Source organism: Xiphias gladius, chromosome 7 (genome assembly GCF_016859285.1).
Source record: "Xiphias gladius isolate SHS-SW01 ecotype Sanya breed wild chromosome 7, ASM1685928v1, whole genome shotgun sequence".
Lineage (NCBI taxonomy): Eukaryota > Metazoa > Chordata > Actinopteri > Istiophoriformes > Xiphiidae > Xiphias > Xiphias gladius.
In genome coordinates, this window is record NC_053406.1 from 6,661,732 (window position 1) to 6,685,567 (window position 23,836).

At 41.5% G+C, this 23,836-nt stretch overlaps 4 protein-coding genes across 7 annotated transcripts; 2 read left to right on the forward strand and 2 right to left on the reverse strand.

Annotated features, from left to right (window-relative positions):
* Positions 1–54: 54 nt before the first annotated feature.
* si:ch1073-280e3.1 (complement C2) lies at positions 55–6,566 on the reverse strand. The gene is made up of 19 exons (XM_040131775.1): positions 6,437–6,566; positions 6,182–6,291; positions 5,497–5,644; positions 5,140–5,325; positions 4,566–4,739; positions 4,227–4,325; positions 3,914–4,056; positions 3,584–3,725; positions 3,292–3,426; positions 3,050–3,154; positions 2,713–2,850; positions 2,316–2,425; positions 2,094–2,220; positions 1,590–1,737; positions 1,296–1,369; positions 997–1,088; positions 746–878; positions 613–662; positions 55–524 (listed from the first exon to the last, which is right to left on the reverse strand). Exons 1-19 carry the CDS (start codon positions 6,486–6,488, stop codon positions 342–344), a joined length of 2,349 nt encoding a protein of 782 aa, XP_039987709.1. The 5' UTR covers positions 6,489–6,566; the 3' UTR covers positions 55–341.
* A 1,032-nt stretch (positions 6,567–7,598) lies between these two features.
* Positions 7,599–14,176, forward strand: LOC120792545 (membrane frizzled-related protein). Its single transcript, XM_040131804.1, has 13 exons — positions 7,599–7,779; positions 9,092–9,200; positions 9,902–10,039; positions 10,217–10,384; positions 10,539–10,758; positions 11,461–11,591; positions 11,690–11,815; positions 11,920–11,996; positions 12,085–12,233; positions 12,457–12,587; positions 13,008–13,142; positions 13,451–13,578; positions 13,673–14,176. Exons 1-13 carry the CDS (start codon positions 7,726–7,728, stop codon positions 13,895–13,897), a joined length of 1,791 nt encoding a protein of 596 aa, XP_039987738.1. The 5' UTR covers positions 7,599–7,725; the 3' UTR covers positions 13,898–14,176.
* Positions 14,177–14,408: 232 nt separating this feature from the next.
* nudt8 (nudix (nucleoside diphosphate linked moiety X)-type motif 8) lies at positions 14,409–17,445 on the reverse strand. Its single transcript, XM_040131803.1, has 4 exons — positions 16,164–17,445; positions 15,957–16,089; positions 15,392–15,469; positions 14,409–14,934 (listed from the first exon to the last, which is right to left on the reverse strand). Exons 1-4 carry the CDS (start codon positions 17,096–17,098, stop codon positions 14,749–14,751), a joined length of 1,332 nt encoding a protein of 443 aa, XP_039987737.1. The 5' UTR covers positions 17,099–17,445; the 3' UTR covers positions 14,409–14,748.
* ftr86 (finTRIM family, member 86) lies at positions 16,550–22,817 on the forward strand. Of its 4 annotated transcripts, none has more exons than XM_040131786.1 (12): positions 16,550–16,663; positions 18,120–18,720; positions 19,092–19,187; positions 19,357–19,590; positions 19,733–19,895; positions 19,973–20,065; positions 20,170–20,220; positions 20,350–20,400; positions 20,528–20,569; positions 20,709–20,771; positions 20,874–21,076; positions 22,253–22,817. In XM_040131786.1, the coding sequence occupies exons 2-12, from the start codon at positions 18,211–18,213 to the stop codon at positions 22,586–22,588; spliced, it is 1,842 nt and encodes a 613-aa protein (XP_039987720.1). In that variant the 5' UTR covers positions 16,550–16,663; positions 18,120–18,210; the 3' UTR covers positions 22,589–22,817. The 4 variants fall into 4 exon arrangements, with proteins under 4 accessions (XP_039987720.1, XP_039987722.1, XP_039987721.1 ...); XM_040131788.1 differs by having other exon boundaries at positions 18,205–18,720; XM_040131787.1 differs by having other exon boundaries at positions 16,552–16,663; positions 18,159–18,720.
* Positions 22,818–23,836: the final 1,019 nt, after the last annotated feature.

Sequence of the window (23,836 nt, forward strand, 5' to 3'; positions counted from 1 at the left end):
TTTGCCTCATGACCTGATTATGTGTGCATTTTACATGTTGGGTTGAGAAGGAATAAAATGGAAAAAAACAAACAGAATTACCTTAATATGTAATGTATGATTTGTTAACAGAAAAGTCTTCCTTTGCAAGTGAGTGCAACACAGCTAAAAAAAATCATTGGTCTTCCATTTGACTGTTACGTGTTGGAAAACACTTGATATAACTATCTATGATTGGTTATGATCATTCCCATGTGTGATGAAAAAAGACGTCACCAAATCCGTATGAGCTCTATTGAATTCTGCACTGTGTTATTATGGCTTAATCCAAGTGGATCACTGCAGACTGATTCTGGATCCTCTCAGTTGATCTCAGGCAGGAATTGGATCTGCTCACCCAGATGCTTTTTCAGCCATGGCATTATCTTGAAGAGATCGATGTGAAAGTCTCGAGCATCAGGAGGCGGCCTGTCACTGTTGTATCCTCTCACAGCTGAGTTGAGTGGGTCACATACATCTGTGGTGCCCCAGCTCACTACTGCCACCTGGGGATTAAAACAGGAGAAAAGACACTGTGATACTGATCACACTGTGCAGGATCAGGCTCTTTTAAATGAGGAGAATCTTTCTGACCTGAAAGTAGCGCTTTCTTTTTTGCAGAAACAGGGATCCACCAGAGTCTCCTATCCAAAAAGAGACAACATGTAACTTTACTGTGAATCCCATATTGGTCGAACTGTGGTGGCTATCAGCACAGAGTCCAGACCTTTGCAGGTGATTGCATCCTGGTATCCGGAGGTGCCCCCAGAGCAGAGGAATCGGTCAGGTATGTACTCATCCAAAGTCACATCTGTGGGCTCTGTCAGTGTTTGCCTGGCCTTCTCCACACAGCCAGGCCTCTGCAGACAGCCAAACAATACAGCGTAGTAATGTTTATATTTAAACGCACATATTTCCACCACATTCTTGAGTGTAAGCATGAAAGCAGCCTGCAGTCTGGAAAATCGCCACTCTCACCTGACTCTTTGTGTGAATATGTGTTTCTTTACGTTCCAAGTTCTTATGGATGAAAAAGGCAGCAGTCTCCTCATGATGAAGTAGTTCCTTCCCTGTAAAAACGCATTCATTTTACATTTCACATGAGAATTTATTCAGGATTTTCAGTCAGATTTTTATGTCAAACTATATTATTTAAGAGGGCCAAAATATGTCCTTGCATTCATAATATTAATGCTTTTGCTAAACAGACTCAACTGCTGTCCCAAAACAAATTCTTGCCTCATTTATTAGAGTGTAAAGGTCAAAAGGTCACATACTGTGCTCCTGACAGGTAGAGTTGATTCTTTTCATGGCTCGGCTGGCTGGTACGGTACATGGCAAGCAGATAGGTCTGTTGTATGACATGTGGCATACACACACTCAACTGTGACGCTTAGGAATATTTATGTTAGTTGTGCACATTTTTCCCTTGTCTAGGTTACACAAGGATGGAAATACAAGAATGCACACTTCCCACAGACACCTTCTCCATGACAAAAAAAATGTTTACCCTTAGGCTGGGTGAATCCCGAGTGGCTGATAGTTAAAGATTTTTTGTTGGGCTTTCTTACCTGGCCTTCCAGGATAGAGGGATACTCCTGTTCACCTTCACCAGAGCTACATCGTAGTCATAGAACTCAGATACATTTCTGTGTTTAAGTGAGTTGACGTTATAATTGGGGTGCATGATCACCGTGTTTGACCTCGCCGTGCCATCACCTGGGAAGCAAAGAAGCAGCCCCTTGTTTCAACATAAAAGGTTGTGATGTTAACAATATTAACAGGAAGAACTTTAAAACTTAATTTAGAGCTGCCATATTCTACACTGTAGTGTTGTGTATAAGTGAGCTGAGGAAGGCATGCTAGAAAAGTGCGCCTTTGGTGCATTTGTGATTGAGATTTAAACATCCAAAACAATGCAACAATGCAATCAACACTGCTTCAAACATTTAACGGCCCCAACACATCAAATTTTCATAAGCCCCCCCTTTCCACTTCCCTCTTTCTCCCATTAACTCTATTTTTCTTTCCATGAATCTCAGTCTCCAAAAATATTTTCCCATACTGACACTGACCATGTTCTATGTCCACTTGGTAGGGGACTTTGTCTGTGCTCGCTCTGGCAAAGCAGTGAGCGGCTGTCAGCACCCAGTTCTGGCTCACGATGGATCCAAAACACGACTTCTTAGGCCCCCACTCAGACTGTAAGGGAGGAAGGTGTTACCTGTGTGTGAAAATCCCCTCTGAATATCAAACGGATTATGATTTTAGTGACTGAGTGTGTGCAAAGCTCTTACTGCTTTCAGAGTGACGTGCCAGGGCTTGGTGTAGACTCGTGTCCCACCCTTCTCCTGTTCCTTGGAGACGTCCTCCTGAGCTACCCCACACATTGTCACACTTTTGTCACCTGCATCATGAAACATGTTAAACTTCCATAACTGAAATGTTAGAATTAGCTTTTAATAAGCAATAAATGTGAAAAATACTGATAATTTTTGTGTTTTAATGTTTATGTTGAAAAAATGTTTTGGCTACCTAAGATTCTAAAAAAAAAAAACACTGATTGTCTTTTTTTTGTCTTTTGTGTTCTCCAATTTTAATTTTGTACCGACAAATTGGCAGCTGCAAACAGAGAACACCTCGGCAGTTGATGAAGGTTTTGTACCTTAGAGTTCAGAGCAATCTCTTACTTACTAATGATGCTGTTGAACACCTCTCCCAGTGTTTTGAAGTCTTTCAGAACAAAGAAATGCTGCTCGCCACGTTTCTTTGAGGCTAAGGAGTTCAACTCATCTTTGTTCACTTGGTCCCCCACACCAAATACATAGACATCTGAAAACCAACACACAAATACACTGATAATGAATACATGTACAGCACATAGGCAAGCATGTCAACACACATTAAACACATAAGAAAGAAATACATATATATATATATATATATATATATATATATATATATATATATATATATATATAACTATTGATTAAATTGTCTTTTTTGTTTGTTCGTGGTTTTTGCACGATACCTAGCAATGTCTCATCTGTGTGATCTTTGAGTGTGGTGCTGTAGCCCAGCAGGTGCCGGATCTGGGCCAGAGTGAACTGAGGCTTGGTGCCTGTGTTGGAGTAACCTGCAGGCAGAATTCCCAAAAGAAATATTAATAATATCAATAGAGCTCTAATGGTTTGTTAAAGGTTTTTTACGAGCTGGAAATGCTCGACAGATGCTTCTGAGCATGAGTTTGTGAAACACTTTCTAAGTCTTTACCGTCTGTTTCTATGATGATGATGTTCTGAGTCTCATTAAAGTGGTTCTTGGCACTGTTTTGCTTCAAGAAGCTGATCACCTCACTGACACGGAGCAGTGCAGAGTGGAGATTGGTGCCTGTCTTTTGCCCGTGGCCTGCAGATGAACAAATACAAAAGACTGAATGATTGAAACATAAATTGATCAGTAATTCAATTAACTGTTGAACACATTGGTGTGTCATTGTTGTCTACTTCAGGCCTTAATGATTGAATACTGTAATGGAATTCAAGAATAAAAAGAAGAGTCGTACTATGGTAGTCGAAATCCATCAGATTCCATATGACATCCTCGGTGCTACTACTTATATCTGTGTCTCTGATGTCTACAATGTCTTTAGCTTCACTGGCAAATGACAACACATGGAACTTCAACTGTACCTCGTAGCTGTCCAACTACAAAGTAAATGAAGAAGACATGTTTCACACCCATTGATGGAAGATGACAGGAAAACTAGTAGACCCATGTGAATTATTTTTTTGTTTGTTTTTAAATCTCTGCCTTTTACCCACATCTCTTGTTGAAATGTCAGATCAAACCTATCAAATCTTGTTAAATCAAACTGAGCTCATTTGGTACAGACCTTTCTGATAAGAGCAATGGTGGCATTCCTGGATAGTTCAAAGTCCTGCTTTTTGATGCTTCCTGATGTGTCCAGTAAAATGTAGATATTCATACGACTGCCATCAGCCACATGGATGGTTCGGCCAAAGGATGTTCTTGCAGCTATCACACAAACACAAAGTAAACATTTTTTTTATGCAGCTGAGTTCAACTGGTTGTTCTGTGTCTTTGTTTAACAAGTTTATGTACATGCACATCAAATTTCATGTTGTTTGTGCAGCAACATTCACAAAACTGGCAATATGGTCAAGAGAGATACAAGTTATACCCACTTTCCTTTTTGGAGTCTAATGAGACTACGTCCATGATTCCTGCAAGTGACCCTGCCATGGCTTCAGCCACAACTTCGGGGGAGTCAAAGGTATTCAGACCTGCAGTAAAGCACAAAGATAGCACGCATGAATGTTTTAGCATAATATGATTATTCACTGTGTACTTATTTGGTACTACTGTGATGGCCAGTTGCTGTAAGTGCACAGTTGGTTATAATAGTATTGGAAACTAACTGAGGTTTTGTTGTTCATATCAGATTAGTCCCCTTTTTATTTTTTTTTGGTCTTAGAAATGAATCGTCTGATGTTTTAAAGGAAAGACACGTATATCTAAAACACCTTGGCACCGTGGTGTTGAGCCGCTCCACTCCCTGTTCTCCAGGCAAACCCTTTCAGCCGACCCGAGCAGATCCAGACCAGCCTGGCACCGGTAGACCACCTTCTCTCCAGTGTTAAACCGACCTGCTGACCTCTGGGCCCCTGGTGGGATCCCTGGATCGTTACATTCGTCAGCTGCATTTAAAGACAGAAGGGGTAACAGTAGACTAAATATACAATGCTAATTAATTTTTTGAGGTACTAGCAGTTTTTAAAATGATATTTGTGTTTGCGCTATATAGAGGTGTTCAGAATAGAACCCTTTTTTGTATTAAAATATAATTTTAAAATCTGTTCATAGGGATCTTTTTTGTATTCATCAAAAGCTGCTTTACCATGTAAACCTAAGTAAGTATGAGCTTAGTCAGTGCATACTCCCTCTAAGACTCTACTATATGCTCTACTACATCTGATGAACTGGGCTCAGGGCGTTATGTAAGTGGATGCACTGATGTAAAATGGTAAATTATAGCCATATATTACACATGATTTATGCTTTATCGTGAGGAAGGTTTGTAATCGTCTCCTTCCTCACCATGGTTGTCACAGACAGGAGTGGTCCCTGTCCACTCCCCAGAGAGGGTGCAGTGCCTCTGGGCTGACCCATACAGGGTGAACCCTTCCAGGCAGGAGAAGGTCTGCGCTGTCCCAACACGGAACCACTGATTCCTGGGCCAGAAGTCGCCATGATCAAGCTGGATCTGAGCTGGACACAGAACGTCTGAGAGAGGGAGAGAGAAGGAAAGACAGAAAAGAGGATGAAGGATGAGGAGAAGCGTGGAGAACAGGAGGAGAAAATCACAGAGTGGTGTTTTGAGAGAAAACTCAGATTGCGAACAGCAGTCCTTTTGTGTACACATCATAAAGAACCCGTCGTCATCTACAACATTACCTTTGCATGTGGCCCTTGACACCGGTCTGCCATTGGCTATTCTCATGAGCGACCACTCCCCATCAGCACCACAGAGCCTGTAACTGACCGGGAAAGGGTACTGCCCCGGGCCACAGTGATAGGTAAGCACACTTCCCTCCAGACCTCCCTGTAGAGGAAACATATGGTCAGTTTTGGAGTTAAATTAAGTACCACAAAGCTTTCCAGTTAAAAGATGCTTGATTTGTTTCACTTTCTAGGGCTTCTAGTTCCTTTTATAACATGACAAGAAAGACCTTCCTAATTCAGTGTTGCCCCTCAATACACATACACTTTCCCATTCACTTGAATGTTACATCAAGACTAGTAACTGGTTTTAATGTTGTGGCTGTTGATTAATCTGATAGTTTTTTTCCTGATCAATAGATTATTGTTTGGTGAGAAATAATTGAAAATTACCCATTGTAAATTTAAAGGTTCCAAGGCAATGTCTGCAAATGACTTGTTTTTCCTGACCAACAATCCAAAAATCAAAAAGATATTCAATTGAAAATGACAGATCATAGAAAAGCAAAAAGAATGGTCGGTGATTAAATTCTTTGTCAACTGAATTAACATTTCATTGTAATAATTATTTGAAAGTAATAATTTCAGCTCTAATGTACAGCATATTATTATATATATATATATATTTTTTTTTTTTAACCTGTGAGTAGGTGACATTTCCGCCTTTGATGCTCTCTGTAGTTGAACAGTTAAGAGGCTGTGGATCTATGTACAGTTCCTCATAATAATACTCTTCCTCCTGCAGGGACACTAGAGCACAAACAATAAAAGTGTTGCATCTCTGCACACAAAAGAAGTAAACAGACTTATGCGTCAACAGAGGCATATGGCACCGATCCATATAAATTTGACATAATCGCACAAAAGCAAATGTACATAGAATTGAAATGCTCACCCTCCTGGGCAGAGATGAAGACCAGGATCCAAAGTATAGACTTGACATACATGACAAGCCACTATATGCGCTGGGTTTGTGTCTATGAGTGACAGAAAACACAGCAAGAGTGTCTGTATCGACCTGCAGTGAGCTGCTTTATTTGATGACTGATTACCCATTAACGTGGCAGCACCAAAGAGAGAAGGAGGGATTGAGCAATTCAGGACAGAACACAGATTTCAGCTGTTACTTTCATTTCTGATTGCACCAATGTTAGCTTTTTCTCTTGCTTTAGGATTCTCTGCCGTCTGATATTTCTTTGGTAACATTTTTATATCTCTTACTCAGTCAAAGCTGCTCCGAAACTTTTAAATAAAAATCTATTAGGACACTCAGCTGCTATGTCATGAGCCAGCTTTGTGTAACTAATGCAATTTCAGATCTCACAGTCTCTTCAGCACTTGTAGCCATTATTCACCCTTCCCAAACCAAAACCTCATCCCAGTCTCTTGTTGTTTTGATGCCTAATTACCCAGAATTATTTTCTAAATGACTCAAACCCTGCTGTCTTCGTGCCAATGTTATTTCTTTCAAAATGGTGCGTAGTGCTCACATCACTTGTATTTGCATTTCTGTTTTTGTGTTCCTGCTCACTAATGTCTGGGCATGCAAGCGTGCGTGTGAATAAAGCATTTTAGGAGCTTAAAAGATAATTATGGGGATTATAGAGATTTAACAGGGACCCCCACGTCCACCTCCACCCTCACCCCTTCTCCCCCTCCCTGCCAGCTCCCTCCTCCTCCTCCTTCTCGCTGCTCAGTCCTCTCAGCTGACTCGGCTTTGCTCAGAACTGTGAAGGAGTTTCTAAAACTCTTTTGTAACCACTCACACACCATCACAAAACGAGAGTAATATAAGTCAATGCTGCTTGTGCTACACTAGAAAAAAGACGAAGAAAAGCAGCAAACATGGATATTTTGATAATTGGAGTTTGAAAATTCTTTGATGTGAATTATGTTGTGTTTTTATTTTTCATTTTTATCGGGATTATGTCTATAGATGGTCAACAAAGGGCTCTACTTTGCTGGAAGACTGAAGGCTGTAAGGTTTCTACACTACAGTGGAAAAGTATAGTCTGAGCAGAAAGTGAACAATGTTAAGAAAACCAAGGAAAACATCTGCAACACTCCCCCATAGAGAAATGGCTCCCTCACAGTGTCATCCTGGATGTAATTATCACAACATCAGGCTCTTTGAGAAGAGGAGGACTGACCAGATTTCCCTGTGAGAGGGAACAACAGATAAAGATGTCTGACCTCAGCCAAGTCGCTGTGTACTCAGACTCTTCAGATATTTATAAGGTGAGTAAGGATGATAAGATGGATAATGCTGGTTAGTGAAGGTGCTGTGTTGTAAGAAAACCTTATACATTTAAGTTAAACTCCATTTAGAGCCCATTAGTGAATAACATTAATAATGTTAAAGGTTCCTTCTCTTGACAGTGCATTGATTTTTGGTATAAATGATGCATTAAAGTATATTAAAAAAAAAAATAGCTTAATGCACCATTTCAAACCGTATGGGCCTGGAACCCTGCTATGCCAGTTGTACTTGTGTAGACTTAACAGTCAAGGCTGGATTACCGCAAGGGCCTAGAGCCCCATACCCCAAGAGACCCCAAAAGTCACTTGAATTTTTTTTTTGGCCACTGTGGCCAAAAGCAGCACTTACATGACCATAGCACAGATACTTCTCTTTTGCTTTAAAGCGTCTATAATCCATATTTTTATAATTTCAATGTATCAAAGGACTGTGTAAACAATGTGACAATGTGAAAGGGGTTACTCATAATGATGAACCTACAGCAAATTATCACCCAGATCTGCACCTCCCCTCAGCTTTATGAAGCTTTATAGTCAGTTTCCGCTCACTGTTTAGCTGTTCAGTCCATAAGTCTGATGTTTTGCTTCACTCTAACTGCTCTCATTGTGATGTTTTCAGCTGCAGCCGGCAGCTGTTTTGAGACAAAAAGCTCTGAAATCCCACTGCTTTCAGGCATCCCGCTACCAGCTCAGCACAAAACAGCAGACACAGTTAGCATCTAACTTGTGATTATAGTGGTTATAGCAACAAAACCCCCCCCAGATATTTAGTAGTAGAGAGCACAAACAGAGCTAAAATTGAGTGAATATTGGACTTATTGTCACCAGCAGGCCAAAACCATGACTCCAGACAAATGCTAATTCTGGTCCATAACTGTTGGATGTGTAAATAAGCAACTGTTTGCTAAGACGTTCACCGTAACAACTGGAACCATAAATAAAGTTAGCAGAATCACTCAGTAATGACTCACTCAGAACAATATTTAGCTGAAGTTTGCCAGTATTAGCTAACGTTAGCAATCACGAGCTACTGGTTATACCAGGCCAAGTAAAGCTGTAAAAGCAAAACCCCTGGATGTGTTCAATGAGTAAAGGTGGAGTTCATTGCTTATGAATTCAACCGCTCATTGCAAAGAGGAAGAATACAGTTATCCTTTCAAGACTTAGTTTCGCTTTTAAATCAACATTTGTACAAATCTTTTGTGAGTAAATTGATGAAGTATTCCTCTTTTTTTTAAATTGAGAGTTTGTCATTTTCATTTCCACTTTTTTCCTGTTCTGCTCCTCACAGAATGTTTTCTGCAACCCTGCCTTTGAGCTGGAAGGGGAGCGAGAGGAAAGGGTGGAGGGCTTCAGGACATCCTCATCCACCCCTGAACCAATCAAACCACCAGCAGCTAGTGAGTCAGCTAATCAGCTTGCTTTCTGTGACTGAACATGAGCTGTGTGTATATATGTATCGGATTAGTAATTTCATTGCATCACTAGAACTCTGCTGGCTTTTTCTGCAAAAGTAGTAAAGACAGACAGGTAAAACGTGGTTATAATAGTTAACTGTAGCCAAGGATTAAATGGAAAATCCACCAGTTTTACATGTCAAAATCTGGTCCACTGGTTATGGTTTGACCTATTCAGCCTAAGCCAGATCTGTCTCTCACAATCCCAACACCCTGCCCTGGCAATAAAAAAATAGTTGGAGTACCCCTTTAACTGAAAACAGTATCATAAATATGTGATTTGAATAAACACGTCAGTAAACTAGAGTTAAAAACATGATCAAATTACATTACACAATCACTGCAGTTTTTCTGGTTGCAAAACCAGACAAAGTCCAGTATTTGATTTTTAGCTTTCATTTTGATTCAATTGAAAATGTAAGAGAGGAGCAGTTGCTGACATGGTGGCAAGCTTTCTCTAATCTTTAGAGATATCACTCTAAGTCTTCTTTAATACTACATATGATGCCATTTTAACACCAGTTAGGTGTTGAATGAAAGGAGGGAAAGGAAAATAACATCTAAATTACATGCAAAAAAATAAAAACCAAGCAGAATGTTAAAACTGTGTTTATTTGTACATGTATGCATGCTCTGTCATTCAGCCCTAGGCTTGGGTCTGTTTGGGGTGTGTGTAATGCGTCTGCGGAGTCCGGGCTGTGGCTGGTGGGTGGTGTTGGTCTCTGCTGCTGCCCTGCTCCTGTTAGTGGCCCTCGGGCTGGCGCTAGCCCTCATCCTCACACGTGAGTCACTGTTGCACCTCAAATTAGTCATTACAATAACTTACAATAAATAAAGTACAGGGGTTTTTCGCAATGAGTGAGAGAATAAGTGACTTTTCTATTTAGAAAGAACCTCTTCTCTGACCAGACATCCTGTCATGTCTCCATCCTGTGTTTTTCCTTTTCTCCCTGGTTTAGAGATAAAAGGCCAGGCAGTGGAGGATCAGTTGCCGTCCACCGGCCCTCCAGACCTACTGATCGCAGGAGGTGGACAGCCCCATAATTTACCCACAATCCCTTCCAACAGAACTCAACAGGACAGTACAGCCACACCACAGCCCACAAGGATCCCCTTTTCTGAAACACGTAAGCAATTCGAAAAATATGCCCACTTACTCTCTATCATATTGTAATGTGTTATTCAAAATTTTATTTTTGAATAACAATTTTTTTACGTCTTCATCTTGAGGCCCTTTCCTTTTTGTGGAACTGAGACTAGGTATTCCTTTCTTTCTGTCAGGTTGTGGAGGTGTATTGACAGACTCAGAAGGCAGTTTCAATTCCCCAAACCACCCTGGCTCCTACCCCCCCAACTCACTGTGCGTGTGGGTTATCCGAGTCCCACCCCCCTCCTTGGTTCAGATCCATGTTTCGTTTTTGACTGTGGAGGGACCATCTCCTTGTCTGTTTGACTGGCTGGAGGTGCAGGAGCAGACAGAGCAGAGCTCTGTGGTCACCAGGTTGGTCAGACCCCAGCAAGATCCATGAATCAAACACTTTCAGGGCTTTTGTCACTTTTTGGTGGCCTGTAGATTCTTAAGTTGCACTCACTGTTACTCTTGAGAAGAATTTCATAAAGGCCTGTGAAAGTAATATGGTTCTACTATTTGACCCAGGTAGTATAAGTGTTGGAAGACTTTAATATAAAAGGAGGGGCAAAGCATGGATGTGTGTTCTGGCAAAGACACATCTGAGTGTATAAAAATGGCACACAGACCTGAAATTGAACTAAAATTAGCTTGTATGCATGTTTCCATCAGTTGATTATGGAAACTAAAGTGAAACTAATTTGTCAAAGTATCATTTTTGTACATGTTCTGCCTGAGGGAAAATTATAAGGGTTCATGTCGCTACCTCTATTTGTTGGTAGATGGCACTAAAGGTCTGTGCATGATTATAGAGTGCTTCTTGGTACTGGAGGTTTCTTGGAACGATTTCAATACATGTGAATACTTTGACCTTTTTGGTTATTTGCATTCTTGGAAAGTGTCATAACATGATCCATGAAATGGTAAAAATGTTATATAACTCCTGCTCACAAATCCTTTTAAGAATCTACAGTGCAAAGTTCAGACTCAACTGGCAACTCAAAACCTGTAATAGCAGTTAAAAAAAAAAAACCACTACTATACTAAAATAAAAAGTGTATTTATCTCCTGCAGGTTTTGTGGTAACGTAGCACCACCGACAGTCAACACAAACAGCAGCACGGTGTGGGTCACCTTCCGCTCTGATGGCAGCATCGCAGGCACCGGCTTCACAGCTCAGTACAGGGCCATACTGCCTGGACACAGTCAGTAGTCTGCACCCGGACGTACATGTACACTCTCGTGCTCGTTCTCATGTGCATTCATGTGCATCTGTGCATGTATCTATTATATGTTTGCACAGGGAGCTGCTCCAGAGAAGAGTTCATGTGTGACAGTGGCCGCTGTCTGCTGCCTGTGTCTGTGTGTGACGGTCATCCACACTGCCACGACCAAACAGATGAGGCAAACTGCAGCCATAAACACAAGGGTGGGAGACTGGAAACTAAGTTAAAAACAGAAATGTAAATTAAACACACTTGAAAAGGCCCTAGGACTCAAGAGTGAACTCATGGACACTGATTTTACTTGCAGAATGTGGCGGGCAGAAGACTGGTTTTTATGGTTACCTGTCAAGTCCAAACCACCCAAAGCCTTATCCTCACCAGCAGGTACATTCACAACCACTCTGGGCTGCTAAACACACTCTACAGTGGTTTGCTTTGTTGTCTAAGCCCAAGTTCTTCTGTTTTCCATTAGTTGTGTATATGGTATATATCCGTTGAGGAGGGTCACGTCATCACACTGAGCTTCAGGAACTTCAGCCTGGAGACTCAGGATGTGTGTGAGTTTGACTATTTGGAGGTGCACGACAGTGTCAACACTGGATCTGGAAGAGTCCTGGGAAGGTGAGACCTACCTCAACCTTGATTTTTGTTCTGTGCATGTAAGATTTTATATTTCATTTTTTGATGATATTTTCCGCCACCTGGACAGTTACTGTGCCCTCAACGATCCTTTCCTTTGATGTGTAAATCCTGTATATTGAGGGTAAATATGTGTGTCTTCCTCTGTGTGAGTTATATAACCACGATGTTCTGAAGCATCTGTTGTTTCCTCTGCCTGTCTTAGGTTTTGTGGTACCACCTTTCCGCCAGATCTGACCTCCTCTGGCCCCCACATGACTGTGGTGTTTGTGGCAGATGAGGGAGTGGCCGACAGCGGCTTCAATGCAACATACCAGGCTGTGTCTGTACTGGACAGTGAGTTTTTGCTTTTGTGAAGTTAATTCATTTTAACCGAAGTACTGCTGGTGCCCTTATTATTTCCTTTGGCTCTAATCTTTGTTTTTCATATTTCCTTCTTTTGTTTTCCTTCCTGTCTCCCTTTTTCTTCTCCTTCCCTCCTCTAATGCCTTTCTTTGGTCCTTTCTTCAAATCTTACTTCTTCTGACCATCATTCTGTCCTTTTCCCTGCTTCCTTATTTCTACATTACCCCTACATTTCTTCTTCCAAAATTGGCAGTTTACACCTGACACTTTGCTGAACTCCCTTAAACTTCTTTAGAGACCAAAATTCTTTCCTATTACTTTCTTCCTTTCCCTCTCTCCTTTACTTTGCTCTTCACAGTCTCCTTTAGCTTTCCATAACTCTCTTGTGTGTGTTTTTTTCTTTATCTAAAGGGACATGTGGTCCCAGCCAGTTTGCCTGCAGTACAGGGGAGTGCCTTCAGCCGCAGTTGTTGTGTGATGGATGGAATGACTGCCCCGACGGAGCAGATGAACAGGGCTGTGGCAACTCCACCTACCCTCCCTTCAGTGAGTCCGTGTTATCTCTGACCCCGATCACATTCCTGCTAGACTGTCACAGATACAGCAGTTCTTTTGGCTCCAAGCCAGAGTTCCACTGTTGAAATCACTCTTTAAAAAAAAACAAAAAAAAACCCTATCAGAATAAAAGTTTGTAGGATATAGATGATTTGTCACTAGCAAAAAAAAAACCAAAACAAAAAACATAAACGTTAAGGCATTGGCCTTAGATTATATCATAATTTCCTTTGTGTATTAGAGACTGTGGATTCTGATTCTCTGAATGCTTGAATGATTTCTTGTCTCCATGCCATCAGCTTCATCATGTGAGTTTATAGAGGTAGAGATGTGTCAGGGCCTCAGCTACAACCTTACCTCATTTCCAAACATCTGGCTGTCCATTGCTGATCAGAGAGAAGCTGCGACACTCCTGCGACAGTACCGAGTAAAAGCTACCTTCATAATTGATCTAATTTACCTTTATTTACTTGTTGCTGATGTATAATCTTCAAAGACTGAGCCCCTGCGCTGTCATCCAGGTGCTGATGGAGCTGGCCTGCTTTGAACCCCTGCAGGGGCTGGTGTGTGGGATGTTCCTGCCCCAGTGCAGCCCTCAGGGTGGTGTCCTCCAGCCCTGCCGCTCAGTTTGCTCTTCAGCCGAGCAGCAATGCAGCCAAGCCCTTGATCTCTTCTCCTTCAGCTGGCCCTTCAACTGCCACCTCCTGCCCGACTCACAGGACCCCATGGAGTGCTCGATGCCTTGATGCTTCGAGAGTTTTAAGTTACAGCTGTGCTGCTAGTGAGACAGATGCTCATCTCCACTCCACTATACTTCTTCGGAAAACATTTCACATCAGATTTGTAGCAGTGTTTGAAGACCAAAAAGCCTGCATTTTACAGAACGGGAGACTAATTTTCTGGACTCAGGGCAGCAAGTCCATAGCATTCGAGTGCTGTTGTAGAAAGCAGTATGACTTGTAGTATGACTGCAACCCTCACTACACATTCCTGCCCATAAAGCTTCTATTGTACATACAAAAAAAAAAAAAGTGCCACAGTAGTATTTTAAAAGAAAAGCTGTAAAGTACCAAGACGAAAATTTTTTTCAAGTTTTTGTGTGATTCACAAGCCAAATGAAACTTTTCTATCTCCCACTCCCATAGAAAATCAAACCGTTGTAAATTGTCTTTTTGCACTATTTATGGCTTTGATGTCATGTAAATCATGTAAGAACATATCTGGCCTATGAAGAAAGAATGAACAATGCAGACAAAGAATCTTTTAAATAACCTTTATTGCATTGTTCTTCAACACAACACACTATGATGTGCCTCTATTGTTATTGATACTATTATTGAGAGTGTTTATAACAGTCCAGTTATAGTGTGAGATAAAATGGGAAACAGACATGGGTTGAATCAAACTGGAAATAATCAAATCCGTTACAGCTGTGTTTCTCTCTCTCTCTGTCTCTCTCTCTCTGTCTCTCTCGTGTGGATTCCTGACATGATATGCTACACAAAGATTGATTGCACATTTCTAATAATCAAATATTTGAGTCACATTATAGGTGTGCTTTAGAATTGTAAACTATAAAGTAACACTGACTGAGCTGCTAAGGAGGAACAATGAGTTTCAGGGTATGGGCTAAAGCAACAGCGGTCAGGCCCCACACTCGATGCTTCCCGTTACGAAATACTGGGAGTGTGTATCCATACTTGTCACCAGTGCGGAAGTGTGTGTAGCCACAGTTCTGGGGGTTACACAAGTGGGACAAAGACAAGGTGAAGATCTCCTCCACCTGGGGGGAAACAGACAAAAGAAGCATATTACGTGTTTGGTTCTCAATGAACCTAACCATTAAAGAGGTGTTTTTATGGTATTTGTCCAATTAATTGTCTGTTTATGTGTACTTTTATGTTTTAGTTTAAAATTTCAGAAAAGACATCAGAGAAGAAACAGACGATAAAAGCAGCAGGCTGAACTGAAATTAGTGTTTCAGTAGATGATATGAATCCAAGTCACCCCAGAAGATTGTTTGGTGCAAACAGTGACAGTGGTGTGACTTCATACCACCAGAGAAAAAAAAAAAGAGTCTTTTTAAAACTGCAATGTATTTGTTATGGGAAAATACAGACATAAACTGTATAAAACATGACTTAATAGATACAGAACCACCTTGCCCAAAAACAGAACCTTTTTATACTTTTAGAACCCTCCCCATTCCAAGTAGATATAAAATGTAGGAATGTTTGTACCTCTCCGGGGTTTGGTTTAAAGGAAAACTCCTCTAAGGGACCAAGGTTAGCCAGCACAGGAGCAATCATCATCCCTGACTAGAGAAAGAGCCAAAAGACACAAACAGAACAAAGATTCTGTATTCAAAATGATCAAATTTAAAAAAAAAAAAAAAAAGACTGACAATTAGACAAGTATAATGTTTTTTCTCTATTTTTCAGATAAAACAATAATATAACTGTAAATAAAAATAAAATAATTGTTAGTTGCAGCACAATTTAAGACAATATAAATCATTTCAAAGCTAATGAGAACAAAATATAAAGAACAACTTTGAAATCAAAATAAACTGAACAAAATATATGCCCTACTTCTCCCACATAGAGCCATCAGTGGTGCACAACCACAATTTTACAATGCCCACCATAGATTCTTGAATACCGGCATCTGTCTGTAAAACATTCTCTGTAAAGCTTACATCCTGAAATTTTATATCGACTCATAAAATTAAAGAAGTGCATGTAAGGACAGCTCATCACTTCACCACATGGCTTAAACTCTTTCAGACAAAACAGTCTCACTCACCATGTCCCTGAGAGGCTTCAGGACGCCCCAGACCTTCTCTGTTGCCACATTTACACCCAGCTCCTCCTGGGCTTCCCTCAGTGCTGTGGCCACCACATCTCTGTCTGACGGATCACTCTTCCCTCCTGCAAAGCTAAACATAAATGGAAATAAGAACACACAGAATGTTTGTAACAGAGTTGAACCTTTTTCTAGCCTGTCACTAACCTGACATCTCCCTTGTGCCTGCCCTTCAATGTGCTGGAGCGCAGGGTGAAGAGAAATGCCGGTTGCCCCTCGACAGAGCAGAGAGAGACCAGAACGGACGCCCATCTCCCTTGGTTCTTTCCTTGGCTCTGACTTGTTGCTTTTCTCCCCTTGCCCACCTCGTAGAGCTTTAAGTTTGGCCCCAGCTTTTGCCGACACCTGTTTTCATTCTCTGGGGATAGACAGTCTCTCCAGGAATCTACCAAACGAGGGGCAGCCTGATGAATATCTCTGATTTGCTGAGGAAAGAGGCCGGAGGCTTGTGGTCTACCATAAAAGTGATTTAAAATCCGTGGCATATGTGTCGACATGCTGAAAAGTCTGACAAAGTACTGTCTGTAATATAAATGGATTTGAAGAAGGTTACATTGAGTCTTGTTGGTGAAAGCGAGTGAACCTTGACGAAAGTTCTGACGCCTTCTCCAGGGTTGAAGGCAAGTGGCGTTGGTTAGACAGTCCTGGTAAGTGCTCAAAGCTTTAGGGTGTTGACCTGAATCTTCCACTACAGTGCATTTCCAAGGATCAGACACTTCCTTGGCTTTTGCAGAGGCTGAAACCTGAGGTGTGTGATGATGGCTGGATAAAATGGCTTTGGATACGAGGTTTTGAAATGAAGCCTCCGTCAGATGATGATTATCACAACCAGAGCTAAATAAAGACAGCTGTATTGCACAGGACACACTCTCTGTGGACAATGATGACCCCTCCTTGCTTCTGCTGTCGTTCACATGTCTTGCACCCTGCCATACAGGACCAGTGTGCACAAAGAGAGCAGAGAGGTGGGACTCTTTCAATAGCAGCAATGACCTTATGGGACAAGACCAGGTCAGGATTTGAGGGCCCCTTAACATTCTATGAAAATAAACAGAAACATTCAAAGACAGACTTAAAGGCATCAGTCAATGAGGCGGATACCAGCATGTGAAGATCAGTCTATCTCACAGTTCAAGTAAACGTTAAATGCCACTGTCTCCAGCGGACGAATGATTACGTCTTGGGAAAATGTTAGCATGAGCTGGTGAACAGATGGGGTTTGTCTCTCTTGAAACTGTCAAAGTGTACGCACGCTATCTAGCCAGCTAAGGCATTAGCATAAAACTGGAAAAAAACAACGGAAAGCTAAATAATGTCCATCGTACCGCAATGCTAAAATTTAAATCCCGTGAATGGCAGGGATTCGAACATGTCGCACGCGAAGTCGGAAGTACGCCAATGACCGAGATTCAAATGTAAAATGTAATTTGAAAGCGGAAAACACTCACCTTGAAAGTTGGATCAACGGAAGCTCTCTCGCTCCGCTAGCCGGCTGCCCCTAGTCAATATGGCGCAGAGTAGCTTCATGCTCGTCATTGTTGCCCTCACTGCGCATTGATGACGCCAAAATTCCTGTTTCACAACTCTTCCATTCAGCTTGTTGTTACTGCAAATAAATAGAGGGTGGGGGTGAGGTCGAATATTAACATTATTCACTGATACATTATTCAGGAAAAGTAGCCATTGTTTTAAATTTACTTCGCTAGTCACGCCCTCAGGTGAAAAACCAGTTTAGCCTTCTTTTGACTCTGCCTTAACCAGGTCTATTTCCTTTACTGGTAGACTAAACCAAATTATCATTACAGTTTTAGTTGATAAAGAGCCTAACATCACCATCTTGATCAAATTCTGAACATTATATGATTCCTTTGTTGGTTATTAGTTCATTTTTGCATTGACATAAAGTTACCATTTGTTCATGAGGCCTAACATTTCTGATTTGACCAACTGGGAAGCACCTATGACATAACAGAAAAACTCCTCACCCCACCTGTTTTACCAGCCCCACCCTGAACCCAGGTTGCTTCAGTTTTTAAGCAGCATGTGATTCACGTGAACTGGCATTTCAAACTTGCCGTTTGTGTGCTTTTCCTACTTCTTTAGCCTGAACAGGGAATCTTCTGGTTATCCATCTATATCCAGGTCTGACCTCTGGGAAAACTGACTCACCTTCTCTCCTGCAATCCAGAAGCATATGGCCTCTGCCTGGACCGAGGAGGAAACCTTTGTCTGCTCAGTATGCCTGGACACCCTGAAGGACCCAACCACTCTACCCTGTGGACATTCATACTGCTTGGAATGTATCAAGAGCCACTGGGACAAGAAAAACAGCAAGGGTCAGTACAGCTGCCCCCAGTGTAGACAGGTCTTCAACCCTCGGCCCCCGCTGGCTAAGAGCACTGTCCTTGTGGAGGCTCTGGAAAAACTGAGAACCAACAGCCTCAAGCAAAGCTCCTCCACAGCTGCCTCCTCAGCCCCACCATCGATGCCTGTCTACCTGAAGGTCCTACCAGATACAGGGCCGCAGCAGGGCAGCGTGAACCCTCAGCTTCCCACAGTGGGCCCCAGACCCTGCCCTAAACACAACCGACCCCTGGACCTGTTTTGCCACGAAGACAAGGAGTGTGTTTGTGAGGTGTGTTGCCAGCACGGACACAAGGGACATCATGTACTCACGCCACAGGACGAGAGGAAGGAGAGACAGGTGTGTAATGGAAAAGGACAATTATCACCAGGATGCTCTTTTGTAGTTTTTTTCTCTCATGCGGGTCTTGGTGTATAAGATGAGGTGCAACTTAATCTAAAACTCTGTTTTCACAAGTTTAGCATTTCCAAAATGTAGCAGAACTTGAAGCACTGGTAAAACAACTGTCTTAAGTGTGTATTGCTGTCACATGTGTGGAAGGGTTCCTCCTCTTCTTTAAGGGGATTTTCTGCCCAACAGATTTTGTGGTGTCACAAATTACAATGTACTGTCTTGGGCTATTACTGCCCTCAAGGGTGTGTGGCCTCTTTCGTATACTAAGCAATGGATTGATTTTGTGTGTGTGTGTGTGTGTGTGTGTGTGTGTGTAGAAAGAGCTTGTTCAGATGCAGACAGAGGTACAGAAGAGAATTCAGAAGACTGAAAAGAAGCTTAAGGAGCTCCCACCTGTTGCTCGCCAACACAAGGTAAGTGACAATTATAAAGGTTTGGTGTAGAAACCTTTGTGCTAAGTCACCATTTCTGATATGTTGCTTGTAGATCTATTTATGACATACATGTCTACCTTCTTTGTACCCTCTTTTCATCTTTTCCACATCTTATTTGATCCTTGTCTTCCTCTCTCTTTACCCCCAGGCCCTGGTCAAGGCTGTAGAGCAAGAGAGCACAGATCTATTTTCAGAGCTAGCCAAGACAGTGAGTCTAACAGGCACCCAGACTGGTGAGCTCCTCAGCACCCATGAGACCTCCTTAGGCAGCCAGGTTGAGGGGCAGATCCACAGACTGGAGCAGGAAGTGGTACAGCTCCGCTGGAAGAGTGAAGAGCTGAGCAGAATAGCCGACATACAGGACCATGTATGCTTCTTGAAGGTAATGAGTGTGAAGCAGGGTGTTGCTGGAAATTGATTCCATTCGAATCTCACAGGATAAATAAAGGATAAGCTTCAAAATCAAGAAAATGAGAACTGCTGCTGTTTTTGTATTTTAATTCTTAATGTCATTTGTTCTCAAGAGTTTCCTAACCATGGAGCCGCTGGGTCAGAAGGGTGCCACAGGAGAGTCAGTGCTGAGTCATGAGGAAGCTTTGGTAGCCTCTATCCGCTCAGCCATGAAGGAGCTACAAATGTCAATACAGGACCTCTGCAAAGCCAGCCTGGCCAAGATCGTCTCATTAGGTCAGTGTTCTTCTCTTCTCTTCTCTTCTCTTCTCTTCTCCTGTTCAGACATTCAAGACTTGTCTTTTCTTTTGTAGTGAATCATGACCTTGTGGCTTCAACACCCAATGATGCAGTAGCAGGCGCTACAGCAGCTGCTAACTGTGCTCAGGCCAATACGCAAAACACAGGTACAGAAACTTAAAATCATCCAGTGTTTATTTTATTAACTATATACTGAAGAAAAGGAGACACCCAGACGGGTTTCTCACAACTTATCCACTCTACTCTGTAGTGTATGAAATGACAACGGAGCTTCCACCGTTGCCACCACCACAACCCCAAGGTAAGTTACTTTCGAAAACTAATATACAGTACAATCTGTCTGTGGCTGTTAAAACAAATGCTCTTGAATAAAAACTTTTACATGTGGCTTCATCTGTTTTGCTTCATCTGTTCGTACTTTTTTCCCCAGGGCATGAGTCTTCATTCAAATATCCAGCTTTATATCCTGCATGTCCTCAAGGTAAGAACAAGAAAGCCTGCCACACTACACGAAGAAGTTTCTCTGATATTAGATGTCATGTAGTTGAGATTTCTTTGGTTTACCTGTTCCCTTTGTTGCCTCTCTCCCCATCTTGCTGGACATGAAGCTTCAGCCCCGCCTCCACCCCTCCCTCTTCCTCGACCTCAAGGTAAATACAAAAGCTTTAGAGACTGCCCGCACATATTAATAAACTACTTTACCTTGTAGAAAAAGAGAGTGTGCTGTAGATGAGTTTTGATCCCTGATTTGATATACTCGTTTTTGTTGTTTTGTTTTTTTGCTCTTAGAACCTCCTGTAACAATGGTTGGACATGGGAATCCAGAGCCGTCTAGAGAAGAATTGTTTAAATGTGAGTCCACCATTCTCCACAATATGAAACAGAATAGGGACCACAGTGTCAAAGCCCTCAGGGGTTTCAGAGTATTCACTATAGTACATCCTCTCCCTTCAGTTCGCTTTGAACCCACCTTGGACCCTAACACGGTGTATCGCCACGTGCAGCTGTCAGATGGAGGTCAAAAGGCCACAATGCGGTCTGAAAACCTGAACCCACCAGACAATCCTGAACGCTTCCACTTCTGGAGACAGGTTCTCTGCAGAGAAGCCCTGGCTGGGAGCCCTTACTACTGGGAGGTGGAGTGGACTGGCCAGAAGGTGGATCTTTAGATATCAGTGGGGAAATGGGTGATTTCAGATATAGAGATATGCTTCATACAGTAAATTAATGGAAATCAGTTGTGTAAAAATACACTAAATGGTCTTCTGATTGTAACGTCCCATTTACCCAAATTACAACTTAATGGTTATGAAACCATTCCATGTGCAATCTGAGAGCAAAATAGAAGTGCAACAACAATAAGCAGTCTGTCCAAAGAAAGCCCCAGTATTATATCTCTCAGCACTTTGCTTGAATGGGTATGAAAATGCTCATTATTTTTGTTTTTTTACACATTTTCACCAAAAAAAGACTCATCCGTTTCAACTGATTTTGACCTTGATTTCACATCCTGTTTTTAATATTCAAAATAAACATTGATATACATTCCCTCATATTTAATTTTAGCCATGCTAGCAGTGGGGTTCTAGAACTGGCAATGCTGGTTAGTCCACCACTTTGGTTATCATTTCAACAACTACTGGATGGATTTTCATGAAATTTTGTGCAGACATTCATGGTTCCTGGATTCATGGATGAACATTACAGACTTTGGTGATCCCCTGACATTTCCTCCAGCACCATCATAATTTATAGTTCATATTTGTGGATTTGAGTAAAATGTCTAAACAAATATCTGAGGGATTGCTATTAAATTTGGCACGCACATTTGTGTTACCCTAAGGATATTGTCCTTCAGAAATCCCCTAACATTTCATCTAGCACCATCATTGGGTCAAAATTTTAATTTGTCTGATGTTGTGTTTAGTCTTAATTAGCCAATATTAGCATTTTTAACAAACTAAATTAAGATAGTAAACACTAACTGCAAAACATTAACACATTAGCATTGTCATTGTGCACGTTAGCATGCTGACTTTAGCATTTAACAACTGCAACGCCATGCCTAAGCACACCTTTGCATAGCCACTACCATGACTGTTGACACTTAGTCCTGTTAAATTAAAACCTAAAAATAATGATCCCTTGGTATAAGACTTGGAAAACAAGTCTTAAACCAAGTCTTTTCACTGACATCTGTTTAAATGTTATTTGTAGGTACTGAAGAAGAATTTTTACGCACACACACACACACACACACACACACACTGCCATTTGCAGCCACCAGGACTGGCTTCCTTGCCTAATATAGTATTCTCTGTCCCACCATGCAGATCACCATTGGCGTGGCCTACAAGGAGATGGAACGTAAAGGTTCTGATGACAAAAGCCGTTTGGGCCACAATCCGCTGTCCTGGAGCTTGTACTGGTCCGGGACTGGCTTCTCCTTCTGGCACAATGGGCAGGAAAAACTCCTCGGTTCACCTAAGGCCAAACGGATTGGCGTCTATCTGGACCAACATGTAGGGATTCTGGCCTTTTACCGCATCACCAAAAACCAGGCTGACCTCATCCATCGGCACCTGACCCAGTTCACTGGCCCACTGTACCCAGGTTTCAGGTTCTGGGCAGGAGCAGGGACCACACTGACTGTTTGCAAGTTGGATTAAGTTTCATATGAATGATGGGCTGTTGTTTTTGGATATAACCTGCTTGTCTGGTTTTGAGCATTCGACACTGAAATTCTGATGAGGAAGTAAACGTCTTCTTGCTCTGGGCATACAGAACTGTTCAGGAATGTCTGGTTTTCATAATATTTTTTTTCACCAACTTTTATTGATCTGATGTAAATCTTCTAAAAATGACTTTGTAACTTAATAAAAGAGTACTAAACACACATTTCCTCATACACCTTTTTAAAACATATTTCTTTAAATGACCGTTAACATCTCATGAGTATCATGGGGCAGTTTTGAATGTTGGTTCAAATAGCCCTAAGTATCTATTTTGTTAGTATGTATATCATAGGCTACTACAAATTCTGTGAGCTTACTTCTTCCTTCTCATATGACTAAAGGAATAACCAAAGTCCTGCTGATCTTATCTTTGAGCCCGACACCTCAGTGACCTGGATGCTTTTTAAGCCCCTCTCCATTCTTAAGTTAACTGTAGTATCTTTAGTATTCCCACATGGATATGGAAATAACTATTTGACCTTCATAGGTTTTTTTTTTTTGTCCACCCATTCCTTTCACTGGACACAGGTATGATGTTATTCATAAACCTGCAATGACAAGTCATGATTTGTGTTCAACCAAAAATTTATATTGACTCATACTGTATTCCTTAACCCCTTACTCTCTTGGAGAAAATGTTTTTGTGAGTCTTTTCTCTTTTATTCCAAACATTCATAAGCTTTGCTTCGCTTTGTGCTAGTTATCACAAGTAATTTAACACTATTCACAGTTGGACAATGAAACTCTCATTTTCCACATGGTGGCAACAGCTTGTTGTGTCCTACCCTGATTGAAAAAGTTGGGAAAATTTAGAAATATATAACGAACACTGGGTTTCTGGGTGCAAAATATCCACCTTGAATTTGAGGTTAAAAAAATTAATCTGGTATAGAACACGACTGTAATTTCAGCGGTAAATATGTAATGGATTGATGTGATGGACACAAACCTCAATCTCAGCTCATACAACTCTACTTTAAAACAGGTTTAGGTGAGCAAAACTGCACAGTATTTTGAGCACTGCAAACTGACGGACCACTCAATCTTTGATGCACAGTAAAGCTTTTCATGCCTTCATAAACACAGTAAAAAGACTATCTTTGCGTGCTGGTGGGAACGCTGACCCACGTGGACAACTTGCCTGAGAGGATAGGTGATACCTGACCTACATCTACAACACAA